Source organism: Grammomys surdaster, unplaced genomic scaffold, assembly GCF_004785775.1.
Source record: "Grammomys surdaster isolate TR1022 unplaced genomic scaffold, NIH_TR_1.0 125852, whole genome shotgun sequence".
Lineage (NCBI taxonomy): Eukaryota > Metazoa > Chordata > Mammalia > Rodentia > Muridae > Grammomys > Grammomys surdaster.
In genome coordinates, this window is record NW_021620678.1 from 3507013 (window position 1) to 3532428 (window position 25416).

General features: G+C 50.6%; 4 protein-coding genes across 4 annotated transcripts in view; 2 read left to right on the forward strand and 2 right to left on the reverse strand.

Moving 5' to 3' along the window:
* Positions 1–7242, reverse strand: part of Naga (alpha-N-acetylgalactosaminidase) — a 9771-nt gene extending 2529 nt beyond the window's left edge. Inside the window, exons 1-8 of the mRNA XM_028789897.1 lie at positions 7142–7242; positions 6604–6680; positions 5656–5791; positions 5065–5236; positions 4159–4336; positions 3818–3912; positions 3083–3244; positions 471–668 (exon numbers count right to left, since the gene is read on the reverse strand). Coding sequence (XP_028645730.1) covers positions 471–668; positions 3083–3244; positions 3818–3912; positions 4159–4336; positions 5065–5236; positions 5656–5791; positions 6604–6619 — 957 coding nt within the window. The 5' untranslated portion in view covers positions 6620–6680; positions 7142–7242. The remainder of the gene's footprint in view (positions 1–470; positions 669–3082; positions 3245–3817; positions 3913–4158; positions 4337–5064; positions 5237–5655; positions 5792–6603; positions 6681–7141) is intronic.
* Positions 7243–10693: 3451 nt separating this feature from the next.
* On the forward strand, positions 10694–13927 carry Pheta2 (PH domain containing endocytic trafficking adaptor 2). The gene is made up of 2 exons (XM_028789937.1): positions 10694–10771; positions 11265–13927. Exon 2 carries the CDS (start codon positions 11472–11474, stop codon positions 12249–12251), a length of 780 nt encoding a protein of 259 aa, XP_028645770.1. The 5' UTR covers positions 10694–10771; positions 11265–11471; the 3' UTR covers positions 12252–13927.
* A 178-nt stretch (positions 13928–14105) lies between these two features.
* Positions 14106–17397, forward strand: Smdt1 (single-pass membrane protein with aspartate rich tail 1). Its single transcript, XM_028789938.1, has 3 exons — positions 14106–14408; positions 16226–16366; positions 17174–17397. Exons 1-2 carry the CDS (start codon positions 14223–14225, stop codon positions 16361–16363), a joined length of 324 nt encoding a protein of 107 aa, XP_028645771.1. The 5' UTR covers positions 14106–14222; the 3' UTR covers positions 16364–16366; positions 17174–17397.
* Positions 17398–19348: 1951 nt separating this feature from the next.
* Ndufa6 (NADH:ubiquinone oxidoreductase subunit A6) lies at positions 19349–23435 on the reverse strand. The gene is made up of 3 exons (XM_028789948.1): positions 23235–23435; positions 20286–20401; positions 19349–19584 (listed from the first exon to the last, which is right to left on the reverse strand). Exons 1-3 carry the CDS (start codon positions 23383–23385, stop codon positions 19453–19455), a joined length of 399 nt encoding a protein of 132 aa, XP_028645781.1. The 5' UTR covers positions 23386–23435; the 3' UTR covers positions 19349–19452.
* Between the last annotated feature and the right edge of the window lie 1981 nt (positions 23436–25416).

A 25416-nucleotide genomic window follows, 5' to 3' on the forward strand; every position in this document is an offset into this window, starting at 1 on the left:
GTAAGCAACAGTGTACAGTAGACACCTGTGTAAGCAACAGTGTACAGCAGTCTTTGGCTTAAAACATTTTTGCAAGCCGGGCAGTGGTGACGCACACCTTTAATCTTAGCACTTGGGAGGCAGAGGCAGGCGGATTTCTGAGTTCCAGGATAGTCAGGGCTATACAGAGAAACTCTGTCTTGAAAAACCAAAAAAATCAAAACAACAACAGTAAAAAAACATTCTTGAAACTCTGGTGGAAAGTACCCATTTTCTGTAGGACATCACGTGTATTCGGCTGTTGTGACTCACCAATCCTCTATGCTCCTGTCATGTATTCCCACCCTGACTCCCAGAAACTGTCCTGCTCTGACCCAAGCAAGAAGCCAGCAGCTCCTATGTAACCAGAAGGGAGACCAGGCCCCAGCTCCGCTGCTCTCATGAGAGCCCAGCCCCTCAGCCTTCCTGTCTCCTCATCCCCATCCCAGTACCTTCAAGATTCTGCGCCCCTGGATGCCCAAGGGGTCCTGATTGATTTTGATCATGAGTGGATTCTGAAGAATATCCATATTCTGGGGCGAGATGGTACGCAGGTCTGTGGACATGAAGAGGGGTGCTGCTAGCACTGTCCACAGGGCCATCTGTGCCTGGGACTCTTCGAAGCTGAGGCCAAAGTTCCCGATGAGCAGCTGGGGACAGAGGAAAGGAGCAGTCAGTGCTGGCCTCCTCAGGCAGGTGGGCACCAGGGCCATTGACAAACATGTGGCCAAGGCAGGCCTGGCTTAGCACAGCCAAGGGGCACTGGGTCAGCAAGCCACAACCCATCTACCATCAGCTCCCCCAAACCCTGGAGCAGAGTGGGGGTAATGGTCTTTTTATGGCTGACTCAGGTGATACAGTGGGACCCTGGGGTCAGAAAGCTTGTGAGTGGGGAGACACAAGCTAACACATACAAGGGCCTACTCTGGACTAGAGGGCATTCAGGGTTAACTTGAGTAACTCAGTGAGATTTCTCTCAAAATAAAAACTGTAGAAAGAGTGAGTGTCTAGCCTAGTGTCGCGTGCTTTGGCTGGGGTGTGTAAAGCCTAGGTCAACCTCAGTACTGAGAGAAAAAAACAACAAAAACAAACAAACAAACAAACAGAAAACAAACAAACAAACAACAAGAAAACCCCAACCTAATCAACCAAACAAAAAACAGAGGAAGGGCTCTGTAATTCCAGAATTTGGGAGGAAGAAGCAAGAGGATCAGGTGGGCATCCAAGACCAACCCCAACCTTAGCTACATAAAGTCTCCACTAAATGAGACTGTCTCAAATGCAAACATGAAAATGCACACCTTTAACCCCAGCACTTGGTGGGTAGAGGCAGGTGGATCTCCATGGGTTTAAGGGCGGCACAGTCTATAAAGCCAACCAGGACTATACAGATGTCTCAAACAGAACAACATAAAACAAAACAAAGAAATGAAGGGGGCTGGTGAGATGACTCAGTGGTTAAGAGCACTGACTGCTCTTCTAGAGGTCATGAGTTCAAATCCCAGCAACCACATGGTGGCTCACAACCATCTGCAATGAGATCTGATGCCCTCATATGGGTGTCTGAAGATAGCTACAGTGTACTTACATATAAATAAATAAATAAATCTTTAAAAAAAAAAGAAAGAAATGAAGGAAGGAAGGAAGGAAGGAGGAGAGGAGGGAGAGGGGAAAGAGAGGAACAAAAGGAAGAAATGTAGAGAGAAGTGGTAGAAACAAGTCTTAGAGAGCCCTGTAACTGCCACTGGCCACTCTGTTTCACCGCTGGATGGACCACAGCGATTCCTGGCACTGGCCACCCTTTGCTACAAGCCACAGCTGGAAGGACAAGAGGGATTCCTGACCTTAAGCAACTAAAGCAATCCTTAGTCAAGATGCACGTAGTTGTTGATGCTATATCTCCTGTCATTATTCTCACTTTCCAAATGACGAGACTGAGGCATAGAAGGTATTAAAGGGGGCTGGAGAGATGGCTCAGCGGTTAAGAGCACTGACTGCTCTTTCAGAGGTCCTCAGTTCAATTCCATGGGATCCCATGCCCTCTTCTAGTATGTCTGAAAACAGTGACAGTTACTCATATACATAAAATGAATAATTCTTAAAAAGAAGATATCCAGGCCAGCTAGGATTCCATAATGACATAGTGAGAGATTGGGGGTGAGTGGGGAGAGAGAGAGCGAGAGAGAGAGCGAGAGAGAGAGAGAGAGAGAGAGAGAGAGAGAGAGAGGGAGAGAGGAGAGCGAGAGAGAGAGCGAGCAGGCCAGGTTTGGATCAGGAAAGATCTAAAGCAGGTCACTCAGGTCGACAGACAGACGGACAGATGCGTGCGTACACACGCGCACACATACACACACACACACACACAAATCAGTTGTCATTCATGGTGATGCTTGCTGACTAAATGAGCTGATAATCACAGGAGTATCTGTAAGCCCCTAGGACTGTGACTGAAGTCCAAGGACTAAGAGCAGGATGGAGGGCCAGCATGCTGGTGGAGGGGGAGGGGCAGGGTTGGGGTGCTTTTTGGGGTGAGAGAGTAGAGCATCAGAGGAGCCAGAGCAAAGAGGGGAAGGGACACAGGCAAGCTGGACAGATGCTACAGATGGGCTTTCAGAGCTCTGTAAGAGACATCGGAATGTCCTGGGGAAGTGCTTAGCAATGGGCATTCCCAAACTCTGCTCTGGGACATTCTGATGTGAAAGGGGGTTAGGGCAGAGCTTAGAAGACCCCAACACATCCAGTCCAGGGACACAGTTTAGTGTTGATCTAGGTCCTAAAACAATGGTTCTCCACAGATGGGGGGAGGGGGTGTCACACATCAGATATTTACACTACAATTCATAACAGGAGCACAATTAATTATGTAGAAGCAGTAAAATAATTGTATGGTTGGCGGGGGGGGGGGTCACCACAGCACAAGGAACTGGATTATAAGGCTGCAGCATAAGGAAGGTTGAGAACCACTGCCCTAGAAGAAAGAGAAGCACAGGGTGATACATTGCAAGGGTTGCAGGGATGGAATGGGTGATTGGGCTAGAGACCCCCTCTCCTTCCATGTTGGTACCATGTCTGGGTCATTCCAGTGCCCAGGACCCGCCACCGGCTGCAATATGTCCTGATGTTTCACAAACCAGTCCAGAACGGACATCACGCTCTTCCAGGAGTCCTGGATGTCTTTGTAGTTGCGCCAGAGATTGCAGATGCTGGCAACCTCAGTGTAGTTCACCTGAATGTCAGAAGAGGCAGGAGCTAGCACTGGTCACCTAGCTGCTCAAGGGGCCACCTACCAGTTAGCTTACCAGGGGAGGCTAACAGTTGGAGGCCTGGTGTGTAGTCTGGGAAGGTGGCCCCATTCTGGAAAAGCCCAGTCCTTCTCTCCACATAGGGGAGGGGGCGTCCCCATCACCCTCCCCACCATGGGCCACATATATGTGGTTCACTCCCATGTCCTCAGTGACAGTGTCACCCACCTGTCTCATTTAGGTTTGGGGGTCTGAGCCCTTCTGACTATGTATGGCTTCAGCAGCTTTCTGGCCCACATGGACCCGCGCAGGGATTCTGACCACTTGCTGAACATTGTGCTTGTAGCCTGCCTGCCTTGGACGCAACCCCAACAGTCTACCGGATGAGCTGGCAGAGGTTACGGCTCAGTGACCTGGTCTCTAGACACCTATACTTGGGTGTGCTGGCTAACTATGACCAGAGCAACTGCAGCTGTGGGGGTAGCCTCCCATAGGCCTGGCACATGGGAGGTGAGGGGGCCTGGGAGTGGGAAGCCGTAGTAGATGGAATGGCTTACCTTGGGGGGTAGGCCCCCTTCATAGGCTGGCCAGCTGCAAGAAAAGGCAATGGGACGGCCCGTGCTGTTCAGGGCAGCAGCCATCTTGGGGTACCCTGCAGAAACCCCAATTTGGTTACTGAGCAGGCACAGGGGATAGCTTAGGAAGAGCCTCCCTGTACCTAAAGGCTTACTTCCTGGGTGCCAAGCCTTAGGAGGTAGCTATAATGCTATAGTTTTAGAAGGGCCTGGGAGCTGTAAGCAGGGGTGGGGGGTTTGGGAGAACTACCACCACTGTGTGCAGACAGAACTCCGGGGCTGCCAGTCTCTCTCTCTTACGTTCTAGACAGATGTGAACTCACCCTTTGCTCGTTCTTTGGGACTGGAGAAGCATCCATCCAGTTTCAGCATGTCCACCTTCCACTCTGCAAAGGTTTTGGCGTCCAGCTCCACTTTGTCTAGGGTGGTACCAGGGTAACCCATGCAGGTCATTTTGCCCATGTCTTCATAGATGCCTAGCTTCAGACCCAAGGAATGAGCCTGTGGAGGTTGAAGAGACATGAATCAAGTGAGACCCTCTTCACAGGCACCTCTGATAGAGTCCATGAAAACCTTCGGTGGCTCCTAGGACCGGGAATGTAAATTAACTGACAGAGTGCTTGCCTAACATGAAAAACCCTAGGTTCTATCCCCATCCACTGCATAAACTGCATGTTGTGTAGACATGTTTGTTTGCTTGAAACAGGACCTCTCTATGTAATCCTGAAACTATGTAGACCTCTCTATGTAATCCTGAAACTATGTAGACCTGGCTGGCCTCAAACTCACATAGATCTGCCTGCCTCTGGAGCGCAAAATTAAACACATGCATCACCGTACCCATCTAGCACCATAAGTTTAAGGTTATCCTCAGCTACAGAATGTTGGAGGTCTATCCTGGGCTACACAAGACCCTATCTCAATAAAAAGAAGAAACTCTTAGTGGTTCCCACTGACCAAAAGATAGCTGTGGCCACCTTTTCCCTAGCTGTCTCTTGCCTAGAGTCTTTTGCTACTGATTCAAGAGGCCCCATCTCTGGGATGATTCAACCAGACTCCTCCTCCAGGGGATTGTTCTTTTTGCTAAGACCCCTTTCTGGCTCTCACCTCATTAGGCCAATAGTATGTGTTCATATTTTAGTTTCTGCCCCCATGCGAGTTCTCAATGGAGACTGGGCTAATGAGTCCCAGGCCCTCACACTAAGGGGCAGGGCTGCAGCGGGACTTACATAGTCCGCTAGGAAGGTAATCCCATGAGGGAAGCGCTTGGGATCAGGAATCAGGCGGCCTGAGGCATCACGCCCACCAATCCAGCAGTCATCGATGTTGAGGTAGACATAGCCCAGGTCTCGCCATCCATCCTGAGCCAGTCTGTCAGCCATCTCCATAAAGAGCCGTTCACTAGCAAGAGATAGGAGGGTGGTATTGCTCAGTAGCCCAGGCTGTCCCTCATTCCTGCTCTTTCCCTCTGCTCTGAATTCTGGCTATAAAAAACCAAGCCTCTGCTGTCAGCTGAGGGTGGGCCAGGATAACAAGTGTAAAGGACCTTGGAGGATTAGGGTAGAGTGAAAACAGTGGTCTGGCCTCCAGGCCAAAGGGCAGGACTAGGCCCCTTAAGGGAAGCATGTGGGGCCTGTCTGGGCATCTTCTTGTAGTTACCTCAGAGGCCAAGTACACCCACTGAGGCCCCAGTCACGGGGCTAGGTGTCAGATACACTTTAAATCATTCTGACCCTGCATTTTTTTTTGCTGATGAGTGTCTTTCACCCACTGACCCACTGACCCCATTTTGTCACCCTGTGCATGTAGATCTTACTCACCTGATGCAGTTCTTCGGGTCCTCGTCACAGTCAATGTTACAGCGGAAACGTTCCCAGGCCAGCCAGCCCATGGGTGGCGTCCGCAGGAGCCCATTCTCCAGCATCAGTACCTGAGCCACCAGGGCCAGTAAGAGCACTGGGGGTGGGTGGGAGGGGGACGGTGACTAGTAAGTGGCTCCTCCAGCTTCACCTCACCCCTCCAGCCCAGCCACTTCACCTGGCCCAGCCCAGGAGAGCCAGCCTATGAGTGCAGTGTGAGGGGGAGGTATGTGGGGCAAAAAGCTGTTGCCAGGCCGGGCAGTGGTGGCGAACACCTTTAATCCCAGCACTTGAGAGGCAGAGGCAGGTGGATTTCTGAGTTCGAGGCCAGCCTGATCTACAGAGTGAGTTCCAGGACAGCCAAGGCTACACAGAGAAACCCTGTCTCAAAAAGCAAAACCAAAAACAAACAAACAAACAAACAAAGCTGTTGCTACAGACTGGGAATCAACAGAACTGAGACCCCTGAAGTCGTGTGTGTCCTTGATCAATGTAAGACCAGATCCCCTCTTCCCTCCTTACACAGAAGTGGCAGTACATTGTGGATAGACTCTAGGATTCTGAGGCCTTGGAGTTTTTGCTCTCCGCCTCAGAGAGGTCTAAAAGGGGTTGGTCAGTATGGACTCATACCCAGCTGCTCATAGATTTCAGTTTCCTTATAGATAAATTACCGTACCCACAGGGCAGGGCCGCCATGGCAGGCCAGACATTTAAACTGGAGCAGGGCTGAGAAAGGAAGTGGCCTTTTTGGAGGGGAAACGATTCCGGGGTGTGGAGCAGCTCCTTGATTTTCCTGGCTCAGCTCCAAGCAGAGGAACCCTTCTCCCCACATATCCACATCAAGAAAGAGCAGGGCTGGCTTTCCTCTCCACAGCCCTCCCATGAAAGCCACCCAGTAGGTGAGGGTACCTGTCTCCTGCAACATTGCCTTGGAGTCAAATCTCAGGACCCAATCGAATCTGCTCTTCGCAGCTTTATATGTTGAACTGTGGAAGATAACAGATGTTATATATTCCACCGGGCATAGTGGGACCCACCTTTAATCCCAGCACTCAAATAGGGGGATCACTTTACATTCTGGGCCAGCCTAGTCCACATAGAGAGTTTCAGGGCAGCCAGGGCAGGAGATAGGGTAGAGAGACCAGCCAGCCAGGAGATAGGGTAAAGAGACCCTATCTCCAAAAACAAACAAAACAATTACGGATTCTACATTTGGTCCCAAGTCGCTTTCATTACCGTCACTCCTTTGCCGGCCATTAATTCCCGAAATTTAAACTCTTCTTTTAGAACTACAAGTAGTCTAGGACTTTTTGCCCGAGACAGGTTGTAGTTCCAGGATTAACAGGAAGAAGGAAGGCTATAGGCCCTTCCCTGTTCCAGATCCCCGTGTGGGTTCCGATTCTCGATTCTTTAACATCTCAGGTCCAGGGTCCCGGTTGATTCTTACCCTCGCGCTCGCTCAGTTCGCTTTGTGCTTAAGCCCTGGAAGCCCCCGCAGCGGCCGCAAGAACCTATAGCGACCGGGAGGCGGAATGTCACGGGACAACCCTTCCTGAGCAACCAATCAGAATCCCCTAGCAACGCCGTGCCTTCCCTCTATGCCCCAGCTCCCAGCCTCCATAAGCTCCGCCCATCTAAGCTCGCGTTCTGCGCGCTCCCGAGGCGCGCTCCCGCGGGAAGTCGGCTTGGGCGCCCTGTGTGCGCGCCGCTGTGCCGCGGGTCTGGTTGGTGGCCTTTGTGCTCCGCCCCAGAGGGCGCGGGTGGCGTCCCGCACTGCCCGCGCTCAGTAAGTGGCTGTGCGGTGAATTCCTACAGAGGGCGAAACAGCCCAGAAACCTTGCTCTTAACCGCTCAAAAGCGGTAGTGAAAGAGACTGGGTGGAATTTCAGCTCTCGAGAGGTCAGGAGGGTGCCCCCTCCACCTGACACCCAAGGGGTTGTTCGCCCACCCACTCCCCAAATTTATTTACTCATTACTTATTCGTATGTTGAACATATGCTAGGTGTCAAACGTTATTTCTGGATGCCTTCACGCGGGTGGTAATCATGGCTGTTCCCTAACCGAACCTCTGCCATCTTCCTCTTATCAGGTAATGGCAAACCTACTTCTCTATCCATCCTACCTTCCTTTTTCCTCAGCCTTCACATGCAATTCTTAAAAAAAAAAATCCTGTGATCTCTGCCTTTAAATTCCACCTCATCCCACACAGCAAGGCTGGGCTCATCGCATATTGCCTGGATGATTCAGGGAAGCTCCTCAAGGGCCTCCTCTTCCCGCCTTACTTTTCCACAGCAGCCAAGGCAAACCTGAAAACACTGCCCTGTGGGCTGGTAAAATGGCTCAGCGGTTAAGAGCACGTATCGCTCTCGCAGAGCACAGGGGTTCCGTCTCCAGACTCACACGGTGGCTCACAATCACCCGGACTCCAGTTCCAGGGAATCTGATGAACTCTGAGGCCACCAGGTGCACATACATGCAGGTAAAAGCGCACACACTTAACCTAAAAAAACCGAACCCAACCTAGCCCTGGTCACTCCTCTCTCAAGTCTATCCGATGGCTACTTATAGTTTGGAGACACGGTGTTTCTAAACCCCACCCTCTACCTTTTGACCTTATTCCCTGCGGTGGTCTTCCTCATTGCCCTCCTGGTGGTCCCTCAAACACAGCCTTTGGACCAGCTGTGCCCTCTGCCTAGAATGCTCTTCTAGATATGGGCATAGCCGACACGCTCATTTCCTTTAATTATATGTCCAAGTGAGATCTACTCTGCCCGTTCTATTTAAAACGGCAAGCTCTCCCCTTCCCCCTCAGGAAACCCATGCTCTTCTCCCCCACCCCCACCCCACCGCCGCGACCTTCACCTTGTAACACATTTACTCTAGCGGATACTATTAGTTGAAGAAAAGTTAGTAAACACCACCGCCACCACCCACCACACTCCCCAAAAAACCATCCAGCAAAACTTAGAATGTAGTATATGCTTCTCTGCATTGTGAGGTCAGGGAGGGGACCTCAGAGCTGACAGCTGGGACCTAAATGTCAAGGAGCTCTAAGTGGGGGTAGGGTGAGAGGGAAGGGCCGTCTGGGCTTCAGGAACTGCAAAGCAAAGGTTGAGGTGGGAACCCACAAAGTCCTTGGGCAGGCATTTGAACACACTGGTCTCCTGCCTTTAGTGCTTTCCCCGCAGTCTTCCCTGCAAGCCTACGGACAGACTCCAGGTAGAGTCTGAGAACCACAAGTGGACTGCAGACCCACACTGACAGGTGACAGAAGCCGAAATGGCCAATCTCTAGAGGTAGAGATGAGGCTAAGCCCAAGACTTGAGAACCTTGGCAGGGTTTTGCAGGCTGTGTAGGAGCTCGCCTTAGGAAGCGCCCTATCCCATGACTTGTTTGGTTTGGCTCTGCACGCGCGGGAGGGAAGGGGGATCGGGGAGAGACTGGATGGGCTGTAAGGGGAAACTTTTGTGGGAAAAAGAGCACCCCGAATTCTTCTTCGGTGTTGAGCTGGAGGCCTGTGGGTAGCTTGAGTTGAGCTCGGGGTTCGAGACCACCCCTCAGGGACGAGTTCTGTGGCTCAGGCGGGTCTCCACCCTCCAGGGCCTCAGTTTCCCTCCAGTATGCGAGCCGCGGCGACTCTGCGGATCCGGAGGCCTGGTGGGTACTGGGCGGGGAGCGGCCGGGGCGGTACCCCGAGCCTCCCGGGCGGGGTCTCCCGGCTCCTGCAGCCACGTTCGCGACCTGGGCGGAGGCGCGGGGTTCGGAGAGAGAAAGCCCAGGGCGCGACAGCATCGCACCCGACGGGCCAGGCCCTCGGGCGCCGGAGGTGAGAGCGGGCCGGGCGGGCTCCGGGAGGAGGTGACCAGGAGGGCGTGGCCGTGGACGTGGCTGGAGAGCCCACGGGATCCAGGGATCCAGGCATTAGCAGGGCCGCCCGAGGGAGAGGCCGCAGCCGCAGGCGCGCGTGGACTCAGCCCCTCCTTGGGGCCCACAGAGGGCTGCGGCTAGAACGGTCTTCCTCTATTCCAGGCCTGCTTGCTTCTCTCTTTGGAGCCTTCTTCCCCTCCCGCCTCCTGGCTACGGTTTCATCATTCACTACTTGATTAATTCATTATTTATTTAATTATATTTGCTTACGGCGTGTCTCTTTTGCTGGAAAGTAGATTTCAGGAGGACGGGGACCTTGTTTTGTCTACTGATGAATTCCCACGAATTCAACAAGTCTGCACAGTGCTGATTATTGGCGATTACTGGACAGTCAAACTTAACCCACTCTAGATGTCCTGCAAATGTCCTGCAGTGCTAAATAAAACATTGGGCGGGGCAGGGAGGTGGGAGGGGTGTGGCGCGAAAGGGACAAAGCCAGAGGACTGCTGGTTAGTTGACCTTAGATCAAGCCACTTTGGGTACAGCGGTAATCAGACTTCTCTGCAATACCCTGCTGACAAAATCCCAAAGGGAAAGCCAGGAAAGCTTGGCTGGCACGTCACTGACCTACCTAGCCCCAGGGGGTCCAGAATTACAGTCAAGAGACAGAGGGCCAAGAGACACAGTGAAATTCAATTGTCCTAGGGGATGAGCTGGTCATTAAAATGGGGAGGCAGCGCTTCCTGCAAGAGGCTGCCTTTTCACTGGGGCCCTCAAGTTAGAGCAGTTCTCACATTCTTTGAGAACTGTGTTGCAGGCTCTCTGGAAACCATGTGGCTGAGCTGTGTGGTTAGATAAGAGGCCACCCTGTCCCCTTCTGTGGACTCCGCTGATAAGTGTGTCACCAACAAAGCCCCACCTAGAAGGTGTAAGACCAAGTGCTGACTCTTCCTCATATGACCCTTGCCAGTTCAGCTGGATAGGAACCTTGGAGCACCAGAATTTAGTGGGTATGTCTTCGGTGTCCCAGGACACAACACTGGAGTTTACAGAGCAGGTCTCCTTCGCCCCTGGTCACCTCCTCCCGGAGCCCGCCTAGCCTGCTCTCACCTCCGGTGCTAGTCAGGTGCCATGTGATTACCCTGGGCTTTCTCGGTCACTGGCCTGTCCCTCCCCTGCCTCCATCTGGCTCTGAAATGTTCTTATTAAGGTGGGCTGGATACCACAGAGACTAGTAGGGGCTCAGGAAGATCGTGGGATCCCTGGAGGTTGAGCTCAGACTTGCAGTGGGGTGCGAGGGGAGTCCATGTTTGGGATGGTTGAAGCACAAAAGTGTCTTTGGGCTTGGAGTCCCTTTCATCCCTCCTGGGGGTTAAAAAAAAAATGTCAACAGGAATACCCAGGCTAGCCAGGGATATGGTATGACCAAGTTTGAAAGCTATAATAAGGACCAGAAGGGCTGGGGCTCAGTGAGTTCAGGCCCCTGCCTTCAAAGCCTAGCAAGACAGAAGCTGAGCATGGAGTAGGCATTCAGGAAGCACTGGGGAGATGGGGACAGTTGGCTCAGGTCATTTATCCTTGGCTACATAGTGAGTTCAAGAGCAGCCTGGGCTATGAGACTCCATCTTCAAGCAAACAACACACCCTGCCGAAATCTTGCTATTCCTCTTCTCCTGAAACAATTATTGTCTTTTCTGTTACAGTTTTTTTTTTTATGTCCAGATTCTTTTTTTGGTGACCCTTTTATGACTTTTGAGATGAAAGACAAGGAAGACTGGTCCTTCAGCTGAGGTCTGATTGCTGCGGGAACACAGTCCGTAGGAGCCACCACACTGGGCTGCAGGATTCTGAGCTGGGTCCTTCCCTGGCTCCTACTGTCTCTCTACCTCTCCATCCCTGTGGGAGGAGCCATGAAACTGAACAAGAGGAGCGTGGCCCACTATGCGCTGAGTGATTCTCCAGCGGACCACACTGGCTTCCTGCGTTGTTGGGGAGGACCGGGTACCCCACCCACTCCCAGTAGCACTGGCCGAAGATACTGGTTTGTTCTCAAGGGCAATCTGCTATTCTCTTTCGAGAGTAGGGAAAGCCGGGTCCCACTGAGTCTCGTGGTATTGGAAGGCTGCACGGTGGAGCTGGCCGAGGCTCCTGTACCTGAGGAATTTGCCTTCGCCATTCGCTTTGACGCCCCTGGAGTGCGCCCACACCTGCTGGCAGCAGATGGGCAGGCTGCCCAAGAGGCCTGGGTGAAGGCATTGTCCCGGGCCAGCTTTGGTTACATGCGACTTGTGGTACGAGAGTTGGAGAGCCAGTTGCAGGATGCTCGTCAGAGCCTGGCCTTGCATCGCTGTGTATCCCAGAGGGCTGTTGCCAGCTGCAGTAAATCTCAGGCTCTGGACCACCGAGCTCCAGGCTCTGAGAATGGCCACTTTCTCCCCAGGGACCGCAATTCCACCGGTACTGTGGAAGAAAAGGGAATCCGGCCAATAGGTGGAGATTTGACCGAGTGGGAGTTACAGGGCCCTGCTAGCCTCCTCCTAAGCATGGGACAGAGCCCCGTGTCCCCTGAGACCTCCTGTTTCTCTACCCTGCATGACTGGTATGGGAAGGAGATCATGGAGCTGAGGCGAGGGTGGCAGAAAAGAGCCAAGGGGGGCCAACCAGAGAGCAAGCCACAGAATCGGCCCTGAGCCAGGGCCCTTTTCGATTTGGCCCTGTCCTGCTGGTCAGAACGCCAGGGCCAGAACTTCAGGGGTTAAATATTTACTCATTTACCAGGTTGCTGTGTGTGTGTGTGTGTCCCTCCTGGTTTGTGGAGTTTCTCCAGCTTCCAGATTCTCCTCTCACTGGAGTGAACTGAAGAATCTTGACTTCCTACCTATTTTCTGAGGCCTAGAAAGGCCAGGTGGCTGATGGGAATGTAATACTGGAAGGGGCTGTGCTCTCCTGCCCCTGCAGAATACTCTAGCCATAATGTCCAACACGAGAAGTCTTGGGCATCTCAATGCCAGAGGTGACAGGAAGTGGCTTGAAGTCCGACATCGATGTGCCCTGGGCAGGGCTTTCTATAGGAGTAGGCCTTCAGGTGCTAAAGAGGGATTTCGTCTCTCCCTCGCTCCCCTGCCAATGTACAGTGCTGGACGTTGCCTGCTGAGAGGCAGGCGGCCTTTTATACAGGAGAAGCTCTCCTGACCTGTTGTCATGGCCACTTGTAGGGACTCTTGTCACCTATCCCACTTGTTCCTAGGGCTTGTCTGCCGAGGGCCCTCAGCTATTCTCTTCTGTATCATTCCAAGTATTTTTGTTTTCTTTTGTTTTAAGGCCAAATGGCTGAGTCTACAGAGCCAGAATCCAGGCCCATCTGTCCCCTTTATATAGATGTAGTGACAGTGGCTGGGTCTCAATAGAGATATACCCCGTTCCCAAGCAAAATCTGCCCCTTCCTGACCTCCCTCCTTTCCCTATCTGGGGCCTTGGGGCAGTCTGACCAAAACCCATCCAGGCCTAAAGGCTGAACTTTGCCTCCAGGAGACTGAGTTTCATGGTCTCCCTGACCAGGGCCAATTCTTGTGTTTCTCAAGCCTGCTCCTAACATTGTAGCCAGCTGCCCTCCACTGTACACACAGGTACCACAGGCCTTTGCGCTAATTTTCTTATCACAGTGGTTATTGTTTGCTCTTTAGTTTTTGGAGACCAGGTCTTACTCTGTAGCCCACGCAGGTCTGGAACTCCTCCTTAGCTTTGTAAGTGCTGGGATTATGGGTGGGAACACCATGTCTCGATGGTTTGACCTGGTGGGAAGGCCTGCTAGCCTCCTCGTTCCCCTTCCCCTTATAACCAGAACTGTAAAGTTTGCAGGGTTGCCAGCAAAGAGGTAGGGAAGGATCAGGTGGAGCTCAAGGGCATCCTTGACTACACCGTGAGTTTTTGGTTAGACTAGGGTATATGTGAGACCCTTTCAGAAAATTATTCATTTTGGTTATTATAATCAGTGTGTTCACAAATGAAGAACCAGGAGTCAGAGCTGCAAAGCCATTGTCTGAGGCTAGCAACTGAGTCCGAGAACCTGACTTGGTGGTACAACCTCCATCAGGCCAGTCCCTCTGCCTGCTGTTCACTGCACCGGTTGTTACCAATGTTCACAGACACAATGAGCTATGGTTAACTTGTTTTTTCGCTACACTATGTAGCTCTGGCTGACCTGGAACTCACTATTGTAGATCAGACTGAACTTGAACTCATAGAGATCCTCCTGCCTCTGCATCCCAAGCGCCACTTCGCTCAGCTTTTTGTTACCTTTTTATTGTTACAGTTTTGTTTTGTTTTTATAAATTCAGATACCAAGTAAAAAGTTTTTCATTACACATTCCGGTTCCTTAATTAATTCAAGTCTTCCAGAGGTGAGGGGCGGGAACATCTTCAAAGGGAGCCCCCGAAGGTCCCGCCCTCTGGACCCTGGGAGGGGCGTCGTTCTCCTGACGTCACCGCGTCGGTCGGGCGCCAAGGACTTTCCCACCACTACAGGAATACGCGTTCTGCGCAGGCAGGAAGTCGGTGCTTCCCGTGGGTGTCACGAGTCTCGCGAGTTTTGGAGACAGTTTCTGCGAGAGGACTGCACTGCATGTGTGGGGTGTGGCTCCCAGCGAGGGGCGGAGTTGGAGATGGCGTCCACGGCGGCTCGCCGGCTGGCCTGGGTATCAGTCCGAACTGGGGCTTTCTGGAGCGGGCCGAGGGGGAGGAGAGGTGGCGATGTCTACACTGTACCGGGCAGCTCAGGTCTCAGCCAGGTACCGTCGAGGTCAGTCATCGTCACTCGCAGCGGCGCCATTTTGCCCAAGCCGGTGAAAGTGAGTGTCTGTCTAGAGGCGGGGCGAAGGGATTGAGGCTGGTCACTGGGGGAGCGCGTATGACCTATCCTGATTGACAGGCGCAGAGGCCAATCATAGTGTTGGCATAGGGCACGGACTTAGGACTCAATTTGCGGAGCTGGGTTTTGCTGACTTTTGACAGGTGGAGGAAGATGCTTCCATAAAACCCAGTGTTAAGCTGGGTTCCTGGACACAGAAGCTGGAGGGCAGCACCAAAATGTGCAATGTCTTATCTGGAGGGACATAATGACCCATTTATTTATACAAGTCATGCAATCTCTGCCTCAAAGGTGATGGGATAGAACAGTCCTGAAGGCTGGAGCGATGGCCCAGCGCTTAAGAACTCTGACTGCTCTTCCAGAGGACCCGGGTTCAACTCCCAGCATCCACAGGACAGCTCACAACTATCTGTAACTTGAAGACCTGACGCCTTCGCGTCGACATACACGAGGAGGCAAAATACCAATGCACATAAAATAAAAACTGAAAGTGAGAAGGGAATGCAAAGGTAATATACTTAGGAAATGAAAGGGGCTGGTGATATGGCTCAGTGGTTAAGAGCACTGATTGCCCTTCCGGAGGTCCTGAGTTCAAATCCCAACAACCATATAGTGGCTCACAACCACTATATGAGATCTGATGCCTCTTATGGGGTGTCTGAAGACAGCAATGGTATACTTACATATAATAATAATAAAAAGAAACATTTTTTAAAAAAAGGAAGTGAAGGAGAAAGGATAGGGGGACTTGGGAGCAGGACCTTCTGTCCTGAGGAATGTGCAAGTTTTACAGATGAATTCAGGGCAGAGCCCTGAAGCCAGCATCCGAAGCCTGCAGCAGAGTTAGGTCTGGACAACCAGGGATCACATCCTGGTTTTCCTATTCTTGAACTCTGTCACTTGCCCTCTGTCCCCCTAAAGAAAATGGGAAGTCTCCTACACCAAAGGTATGCTTTTTGACTGCAGGACTCTGTGGAGTTGAAGGGAAAACAAAATTCTTCAGAGTAAGCTTGAGCTGTACTAACAGTTAACCACAGTCAGGGTTCTAAGCGAGAAGCAGGAAGGTGCAGCTGCTGTATATAAAGGCACGGCTAGGGAAAACAGAAAGTGAATACCGGTGAAATCTTACTGGCATTCCTCCAGTTCATATTGCATTTGCATGCTTTTAAAGTTAAATGTGAAATAAGGTTGCTCAGCAGCAGGAAACAGTTAAAATAGAACTAGGTAGAAGACTACTGTAGTGCACACCTCTTAGTAACTTTATTCTCTGTGTACGGGTGTTTTGCCTACATGTATGTCTGTGCAGCACTTAAGTGCCAAATGCCCACAGAGGCCAGAAGAGACTGGCATCATTGAAACTGGAGTTACTTGCTTGTAAGAGGCCATGTGTGTGCTGAGAACGAGACCTGGGTCCCCTAGAATAGCAGTCAGTGCTCGTAACCACTGGGCCATCCCTCCAGCCCCTGAACTCACTTTTGCGTGTAGAGAGCTGGTTACAGCCCAGCCACCCTAGTGTTCTCGTCCAAATGTGTATGGTTCTTGCAAGGAATTAGCTGGTTGGGCCCTAATTTTTAGTTGCTTAGTTTCCAAAATTTAGTTTAGCTTTATGTTTTTCTTTCTGATATCCGTTTGATGGTCATAAAACTCACTTTGTCTCTTTGTTGCTCTGAGTTTCTCCAAAGACTTTAAAAATCACGTGGTACTTGGATCTGGGGTCCATTGGAGGAAATGCCTCTGAGGGCGGGGCTTGGGGCACAGCCCTGGTCTCTGGAGCTCACCGAATTCTTCCCTCTGCAGATGTCCTTTGGTCTTCTCCGTGTGTTCTCCATTGTGATCCCTTTTCTCTATGTTGGGACACTCATTAGCAAGAACTTTGCTGCTCTACTTGAGGAGCATGACATTTTTGTCCCAGAAGATGATGACGATGATGATTAACAGGTAAGACTTGCCCTTCTTGTAAATGGACTGACACAAGCAGGCGGGTCATCTGATCTGTGATAGTCTGGCCTGCAGCAGCATTTGGACCCTCAGGGCAGAAGGGTTCACCCACTCGAGACTTACTTTCTCCTAGACTTACACATCCACTAGGTTAAGGTCCTCAATGACCTTTTCAGTGCCCTGATATACTTTCAGTCAACTGACATTCTCTTGATGACTTAATGTGCTTTATACTTTATGGAGTCATGCAGTCTCTGCCTCAGAGATGAAGGGATAAAGAGAATCATGAAGGAGGGTAAAGAAAGGGAATGCAGAAGATACCAGTAAGAAGGGGGTGGGTGAAAGAGTGTTCCAGGGTGGCATCCCTCAGGAACTCACACTTCCTACTTTACACTGTTGAAGCTGCAGAGTGTCCCCCTCCCCTGCTGTTTCTTGTTTTCCTCATCCTTACCTGTCTCCACATACTGGCCCAGCCTCCTTCCGCGGTGTCACCCCCCCTACTCCTCATTGTCTTTGTCATCTTCCTTTACCCTCCTATTTGAAAGTGACGACTGCTAAAGCCTGATGTGAGATCTCAAGATTTTTGTGATCCCAGCACTGAGAAAGTAGAGGTAGAGCTCAAAGATAGCCTGGGCTAACAGAAGAGAAATGCCCCAGGCCTGGTAGCACACAGTAGTAATCCTAGCACTGGGGAGGTGGAGGCAGGAACACCTGAACTTGAAGATTATCCTTGGCTACCGTTGGTTTGAGACTACTCTGGGCTGTGTGAAGCTGTCTTAAAAGTGACTGATGCACGCCTTTCTACAGGGCCCATGGAGAACAGGAGAAAGCACTAATGAAGTGGTGGCATGCTCAGCTCCCTCCATCGGCAGAAGGGTCAAGGAAAGCCCTCAGCCTCACCTCCTCATGGTTTGTGACAACAACTCAGAATCCTGTGCTTTGGGAGGTTTCCTCAAGGCTGTCTACAGAGCACTGGAAATAACAAGCAAGCAAATTATGAGTATATAATAAATGAGTCATGTATGATGAAAGGTTGCTCCCATTTCTCACTCCCAGCAGGCTTAGTTGCAGTTTATTGTCTCTCCTGTGTCCAAGAAGCATCTGGTTTAGAGCCAGGATATCCAGGTTATTACGCAACCACAAATGCAGTTAAGGGGGACTGAGACCTTTTTCTTTTAAAATTATTTTTAACTATGTATCTGTTTTCAGGTGCTCTTGGAGCCCAAAGGCATGTGATTCCCCTTAAAGCTGGAGTTAAAGGTTATTATGAATTTGTTTGATGTGGGTGCTGGGAACTAACTCTTGTCCCCTTCAAGAACAGCAAGTGCTCTTAACCACTGAGCTATCTTTCCACACAGCCCCTCCCAACTTAACATTTTTTTTACTTTATGTAAGTCCAGCAGAAACTTGCCTCAAAGCCACTAAGACCTGGAGGCGTTGCCATGTGCTGACCATGCAAAGCTTACTGCTTAGTAGACGATTTTGTAACACTTGGGCCCACTAGGGAAAACTGGGATCCCTGGTGCTGTGGGGTCACTCAGTGCCTTCCTCCAGCATTTAGGACTGTCCAGGGAACGAGGTAGAAGCAAGAACATCAGTAGTTCAAGGTCATCCCTGGTTCCATATGGAGTAGGCAAGCTATCCTTGGCTACATGAAATTCTGTTTGAACAAAAGTACAGAAGTAGTAGGACGAGTGTGCTGTGTTTGCACTGACCAGTGTGCTCTGCACAATGAGTGAGGAGGCAGCTAAGCTCATTTATGGACCAGTGCTCTTAAGTAGATGGGCTAGCCTTGGAGCAGTCAGTTCTACTGCTGTCCCCACGGTTCTCGGTGCTCTGTTCCTGTGGGGTCGATAGCTCTCGTGTGGGTGGGCATGGGTCCTGTTGGGTAGAGTTGTGATTCCTGTGTGTCTGCTGCCCCAGGCCACTGGAGGTGGCTCTGGGGAGCAGATGCACAGGAATTTGACTGTTCACGCCATGCTGGCCTTGTGTTCTGGGTGTGGGGAGATAATCAGTCTGATGTCCCTCAGGGGCAGGGCTCCCGATGGGGATTTCCAGGCTGTTGTGGCCGACCCGGGGACCGGTGGTCTTTGGGCTCCCAGATGCTGCTGAGAGCCGCAGAAGAACGGAGACTGAGGGTGTGCAGGTGGAACTGGCCCGCAGTCAAGGGAGACAAGAAGAAGCCCTGACAGCACCCAGCGGGTCAGAGACTCTTTGTTAGGGCACTCACTCGCTTGGCTGGGTCGGCTAGCTTGGTTGAGTTGGTGGGCCTCCGCAGTGGAACATAGAGTCCTCAGTGAGAGATTAGGCAGCAGCAGCGGCTCATTAGTTAAAGGCCTTTTCCAGGGTTCCCCACAGTGGGGCCCCAAAGACACGAGGAAGTCCATGGTTTTACAAGCTTTATTGTCATGGCAGATGGTGGATGAATCTGGCTGCATCTTCCCCTCTTTCTCAGGGCATACCTGACTTAAATAGGGAGGGAGGAGGGTCTTGGAAGGAATACTTAAACGGCTATGCCCTCTAGCCTTCAGGTATCTCATTAATATTGAGATCTTTTGAGGCCCTGAGGCCTGTAGTCACACCCTCTACCTGTGGAGGGGCTAGTAGGGGCGTTGTCCTACCAGGGGCAAAATATATGCTGTCCCTTGCAGGCATGGACACCTGTTGGGTCTCCAGCTATCTCTAGCCAGTGCTCTACCAGAGACCAAGCCATCTTTTTCAGTCCCACATGTTCCCTCTGATTGGAGAGCCCGATGCCAAGAAGCCCAGTCTTGGAAGCTATATACATAAGTACAGATACAGTAACGAAGTTGCCAGCTTCACGTCTGTGGGAGAATCTGGACAGCCTCACATCCCTCCCTGCTTCCCCATGCAAGGGTCCGATTCAGTTGGTAGCAAACAGCCTTCTTCAGGACGGAGGATAAACATGGTGGGTGCACTAAGGCCCCACACTTAGGCAAGAAGTAAGAGAGACCACAGGAGAAAGGTTCACCAGTGCAATTTTATCACAAACAACCATCAAATAATGAGTTTATTTATACTCTAAAATAATTAAATATTAACATGCACCTTCCCATCAGGTGACCTCATGGGTCATGGCCAATATAGAACTTGGACAAGAAATCCTTTGGCCTTGGTGTTTCTGTTTCATGGAAAAACCGCATCACGTGTGTCCGCTGCTTCCATACTTTAATGGTTTCCTGGAGCTCCATCTTTCCCTGTGTACATGAAGGAAGAGGTAGTCAGCTCTGGCCATCAAATGAAGAACACAGGACTCAAGTTCAGTTCTGTGTTGTGTTTGGCATGGGCTTGCTAATGACTGTAGATTACCATATCCAGAGCTACTCTGCCTCTCTCCAGGGTGGCATCCCACAGGAACTAGCACTTCCTATTTTACACTGTTAAAGCTGCAGTGTCCCCCTCCCACACCCCAGACCTCCCCTTCAGTAATCTCAAGCTTACTTTGGGGGCTGAGGCAAGAGATATGTAGTTCCAGCTCAGGCTATATACTGAGACTCTATCTCAAAAGTGAAGACCTCCAAGTGGAGTATGGTGGTACACACCTTTAATCCTGGCACTTGGCAGGCAGATGCAGGTGGATCTCAGGGCCAGCCTGGTCTAGAAGACCAAGTTCCAGGACAGCCAGAACTCAGAGTGAGACCTTGGCTTTAAAAAGAAAAAAGGGGACCTCTAAGTTGAACTTGGAAACAGCTGCTGAGTTGGCAGCTGTCTTCCCCCCCCCCCCCCCAGACAGGTCAGAAATCCGCCTGCCTCTGCCTCCCAAGTGCTGGGATTAAAGGTGTGCACCACCACTCCCTGGCTGGCAGCTGTCTTTTAATGGAGGTGGTATTTACTTGAAGACTCAGAAGCACTGGACAAGTCAGCAGATCTTTTAAGTCTGTCAGAGAAGGTCAGTTACCTTAATGACCAGGAGATCAACCACTCTGGGGTCTGTGACATGGGCATTCTTCATGAACATTTCTCGGACTTTATCCCGTCCTTGTTTCACGGTGATATCCAGCTGCATTAAGTGCACTAAAGAGAAAACACGACTGTAGAAATCAGACCTTTTAAACATGCTTTTAGAAGCTTACGACAGTGGGTGACCAGTGGACACATACAAGTCCTCAGTGACTTCATGCCACATAACCCAGCCCTCAGCCTGGATACACCGTCTTACTAAATTGCCCAGCTTGGATCTCAATGCTCTTTAATGGGCCTCTGGAGAAGCTGTGTACCCATTTGCTTTTTGTGTATGGGCGGAGTAGGTTGGGATAGAATCTAGGGCCTTGGACATGTTAGACAAGGGCTCGATCACTGAGGAATATTATTTTTATATGGAATATATAATATATTATCATACTATTTTTATATGGAATAACCAGCAAAAATAAAGGCACCAGAGTTGAAATCTATGTAAAATAATGTAGTATAGGCTGTAAGTACTATATGAACTTGCGGGTTCTGCTAAGGGTTTGCACAGGGAGGGAAGGCTGTAATCAAAGCACCAGACAGCCTGGGTAAGGACAGACTCTAGGCCTTAACTGAGGGTAGGGACAGTCACCTATGACTACAAACAAGATACACGGCTGCCACTGTGGAACCATGAGCCACGCCACCCTGCACCCCCACCCCCACATAAGGGACTGAAACTGAGCACAATAAACTTCTCTTCCCATAAAAAGCGGGGAGGCTGAGAGGCAGCTCCACACCAAGAGGACATACTGCCTTTCCAATCCCTAGCAACCATGTCAGCCAACTCAAAAACACCTAACTCCAGCTCTAGGGACCCGCACGTGCCTCTGGCCTCTGCCAGCACTTGTATTTACCTGCACCCTCACACACACACACACACACACACACACACACACACACACACAGGACTTTAAAAGTAATAATAATATTTTAAAAGTCACAATATTCACCAATTTATTAAGTCAGTGACTAACCAGTGGCACAAACTCAAGTTGACTGGACTTGATGTGCCATACGGGTGTCCTTTGGACATTAGGTTATAGACTGGACTGGTGCTGACAGGCCATAAGCCCAGCCTACACGCTGGAGGGGCCTCGGGCTGTATGGTACTGTGGTGGCTCCACAGCAAGGTCTTGTTTCAAAGGAAAGAGAATCAGGTTTTAGTCACGCAGCCCCTGACACTCAGCCTTTGGCAGATTTGCTGAGGACATCAAGGATAAAAAGGACCACGGAGGAAGGTGACAACACCAAGGGTTTGCAGGGAATCTGGGTACAGAGGTCAGTGTATTCATTTAATGAGAATGCCTTGTGCTTTGGCCATTCTTTTGACATGTCCACTCTGATCTATAAAACTGCAATCAGTCAACCATGGTGGCACATGCCTTTAATCCCACTGTTGGGAACTCAAGCTGATGGATCAAAGAGTTGAGACAAAATCCTAACAAAAACAAAACCAAGCACAGAAGCAGATGGCACTTTGAGTTCAAGGCCTACCTGGTTTACATAGCAAGTTCCAGGCCAGACAATGCTACAATGTGAGATGCTGGCTCAGAAAAACAAAACAACAAAAAGTCACAAAAACACACACAGACAAAAATCATGCTGTGTCTAAATTAGGTCTGAGTCTTTTGTTATGCTCAAATTCAGTGATCATAGAAATGGTAAATTCTACAACATTAGGTTCTCAGAGAGCTGGCCACCAAGGTCAGCGTGCACACAGGGGTTTCAGGAAAGAACTGTAAAATGACAAACTGAGACAAATGTAAACTGACACAGAATCTTAGTATTTGTGAAGCACCAGGCCTAGAGACTGAAGTGCGCAATGTTATAACTGCTGTCAGGCAAACATGGGCCTGAGGGTGGCCGTGGGTTTTTTACTCCATTCTGTGTTCTAAGAACTAGAAGAAATCTTCTCCCCATCAGTGCCTCCCCTGAGTTTTATATCAGTTACTATAGTAACCTACTTAATACAGTAACTCTCCAAGGAAGACAGTATTATGGCCATTTTACAGATGAGCAAGTATGGATGAAAAATCTTACCCAAGGCCACAACAGCTAATAAAGTTCAGAACCTGAGGACAGTGTGGCTGCCTCTCGGCAGTGTTGAGGCATGCCATGGAGCTCGCTGTCACTCACTGGAAAATGCCTTTCCCCTCAGATCAGCTGTGGTGGTTCAAGTTAAATACATGTGTACTCAAAGATGTCCCTGACATTTGTAGGACATTTGAACTCTCTCACCCCCTTTTAAAATCCACTACAGTGGCAGCATTGAGGGAGACAACCAAGATAACAGACTCACTCACCACTCAGGTAAACAGATTAGATTCTCTCACCTATGGGGAAAGGGGTGTTTTGCAGCAGTAGGGGGTTAGACTTCAAAATTCTGGAGCAATCTGATTTAGTGAGCAAGGTTAGGGAGCTTTGAGAGGCCGTTTCGCCTGGAGGCTTCAAAAGGTACCAGGAAGCTACAGGATGACCTTGGCCAAGTCGTTTCCCTCTCGTGATGCAGTTTGTTCTCCAGACTGGGTAATGGATAACTGCCAAATCCCTTCGCCACTTTAGTTACAAAATCTAATGGGCATCTGGGCCATTTTCTGGAACTGTAAAGTTGGGTTCAAGAAGTACCGGGGCTAGCTCGGGACCGCAGACGCACCGATTCGTCTCTCAGAATCCCTGCTCGCCCCTCCCAGGGGCTCTGTAAGAATACAGGAACAAAGGCCACCTAAGCGACGAGGGCGCTAGGAAGCCCTGTCCCGGGGTGGGGCACTCTGGCTCGTGTGACCTCCTTCACCCGAAACCCAGTGCTCGTTTCTGTCCTAGTAGGTGACCTCAGCTCGGCCGAGGGACCTTGGACAGGTGCCTCCGGGGCCCCGAATGCACCCCTGCTTCTCACCAGTGTTCGGCACCTCCCGATACCAAGCGCGGTAGAGCTCGCGCACCCTCCGCTTGGCCTCGTTCAGGTCGCGACTGAAAATGGGCTTCACCGAAGTACTGGCTGCAGCAGCAGCAGTAGCCTGGCGCAGGCCGCCGGCCGCGGCCGCCATCTTCACAAGGAAAACCCGCCCCCTCAGCGCGCGCACGCGCGGTGCTGCGGGACGCGTCGTCGCGTTTCCCGGGGGCGGGATTGACTGGACTGGGGCTCTCGGATTGGCTGGAAGTCGCTACACAGGGCTCTGCGATGCGCATGCTCCACCGCGGAAACATTGCTCAGTGGTTGGCTCGTTTGACAGCGGCGCTGAGGAACCACCAGGGGGCGCTGCGTGGAGGCTTCTGTCCCCGATCTGTGGCGCTCTGCTCCTTTCCAAAAGTTCGTTCCTTCAAGCCGGCTCAGTGGGCGGCAAGCTCCGAGGAGAAGACCTCGTGTGTAGATAACTGTGCCAGGAGGCGATGGCGGTCTTTGCGTAGTAACAGTGTAGATGCTGTTATATTGTGTATGCAGTGTAATATGCTGTACATATTGTGTATGTGCTTCCGAAAAAACGTTTTCTTCTAGACACGTGGTATAGATCGCAAAAGCGCCTCTGGCTTGAGCTTTTTGGTGTTTCACAGCCCTGGGAATATAATGACGACTCCATTCTGTTTGTTTGTTTGTTTGTTTACTTATTGTTTTTCATTGCCGTCTGATTGTGGCTGACTTGGAGCTCACTTATGTAGACCAGCCAGGCTGGCCTCAGAACTTGCAGTGATTTCTCTGCCTCTGCAGGTTTGTGCCCACCGCACCTATGGTTGCCGTTTTGTAAATAAATGTGTATGGATGTTTTGCATGTTTCTATATCTGTGCCCTACGTGTGTTTTTGGTGTCCAAGAAGGTGGTGGATTCCCCTCGGACTGACAGTTAGTTGTTGAGTTACTTTGTGGAGCTGGGAATTGAGCCCAGATCCTCTGGAAATGCAGTCAGAGTGCTTAATCATTCACTGAGACACCTATCCAGCCCCTGTTGTTACATTTGGCCTTGCACTCCAGATTGCTCTGGCCTCAGTCTCTTTAGTACTGGGTGCTACTACACCTAGCCTAATCATCTCCAGTTTAGACAAGGACTTATATCCCAAACCACGGAAGCTGGAAGGATCCTTAAGTCATCCATCTGGGTACTTCTGGCTTTGCTGCCATGACTCATTAAAGTTCTCACTGGACATCACGTGTAAAGAAAAAATAAACTGCTAACAACATGAAAAGTGGAGCCCTAAGTCGTTAGTGTGGGTTAATCTCATAACATCGGTAGGTATTAATAACATTCTTATTTTACAGGAACAGTACAGCATCTCCATCACTTGCCTGTAGATCATCTCCCTGCCTGATCCCTGGCTGGGAGCCACTGTCCTTTCCTGAACGTTCAGTTGACTGGGACTGAAGGTGACCCGACCTGCGGGTCCTAGTTATTCGTGGGGGTGAGGAGGACTGCAACCTGAAAAAGAACGGGCGAGAGAGAAGAATGGACTCAAGGAAGCAATTGCTTGTCAAGAGTCGTATATTTGAACGTGAAACGCTTTTTTATAGTATGCTTTACAAGGGGAGGGGGTAAGAGGGGCCAGGTGGTGGAAAAGTACAGAATCTTCATGGCCTGTGCCCTGAAACATTTCATGGTCTACACGGTACACTGCCTTGAATTATGATCTACCTGCTATTCTTCAGAAGATATGGTACACTGCTTTGAGTTATAGTCTCCCTGCTTTCCTCAGAAGATATGGTACACTGCCTGCCAAGCAGGATCTTGCGGTTGCCAAGCTGCAGGGGACATTGTGCAGGTGGGCAAAGGTAGGGGGTGAGGGTAAGAGCGAGGGTCCTGGCTTCTGGCATGAAGGTATTGAGGAAGGGACAAGGGACAGGACTGAGTATGTGAGCACTGACCTTGCCGTGTGACTCCAGTGGTTTGGATATGGCCCTATATTACTCAGCCTTTATCCTGTCAAAGGATAGTAGATGTCTTTCCATTTAATAGTTTTGACGTGTGTGTGTGTGTGTGTGTGTGTGTGTGTGTGTGTGTGTGTTTAGGAGTCAGAAGACAACTTTTGAGAGTTCTCCATGTGGTCCCAGGGATCAAATTCAGATCATCAGGCTTGGTGGTATGTGCCTTT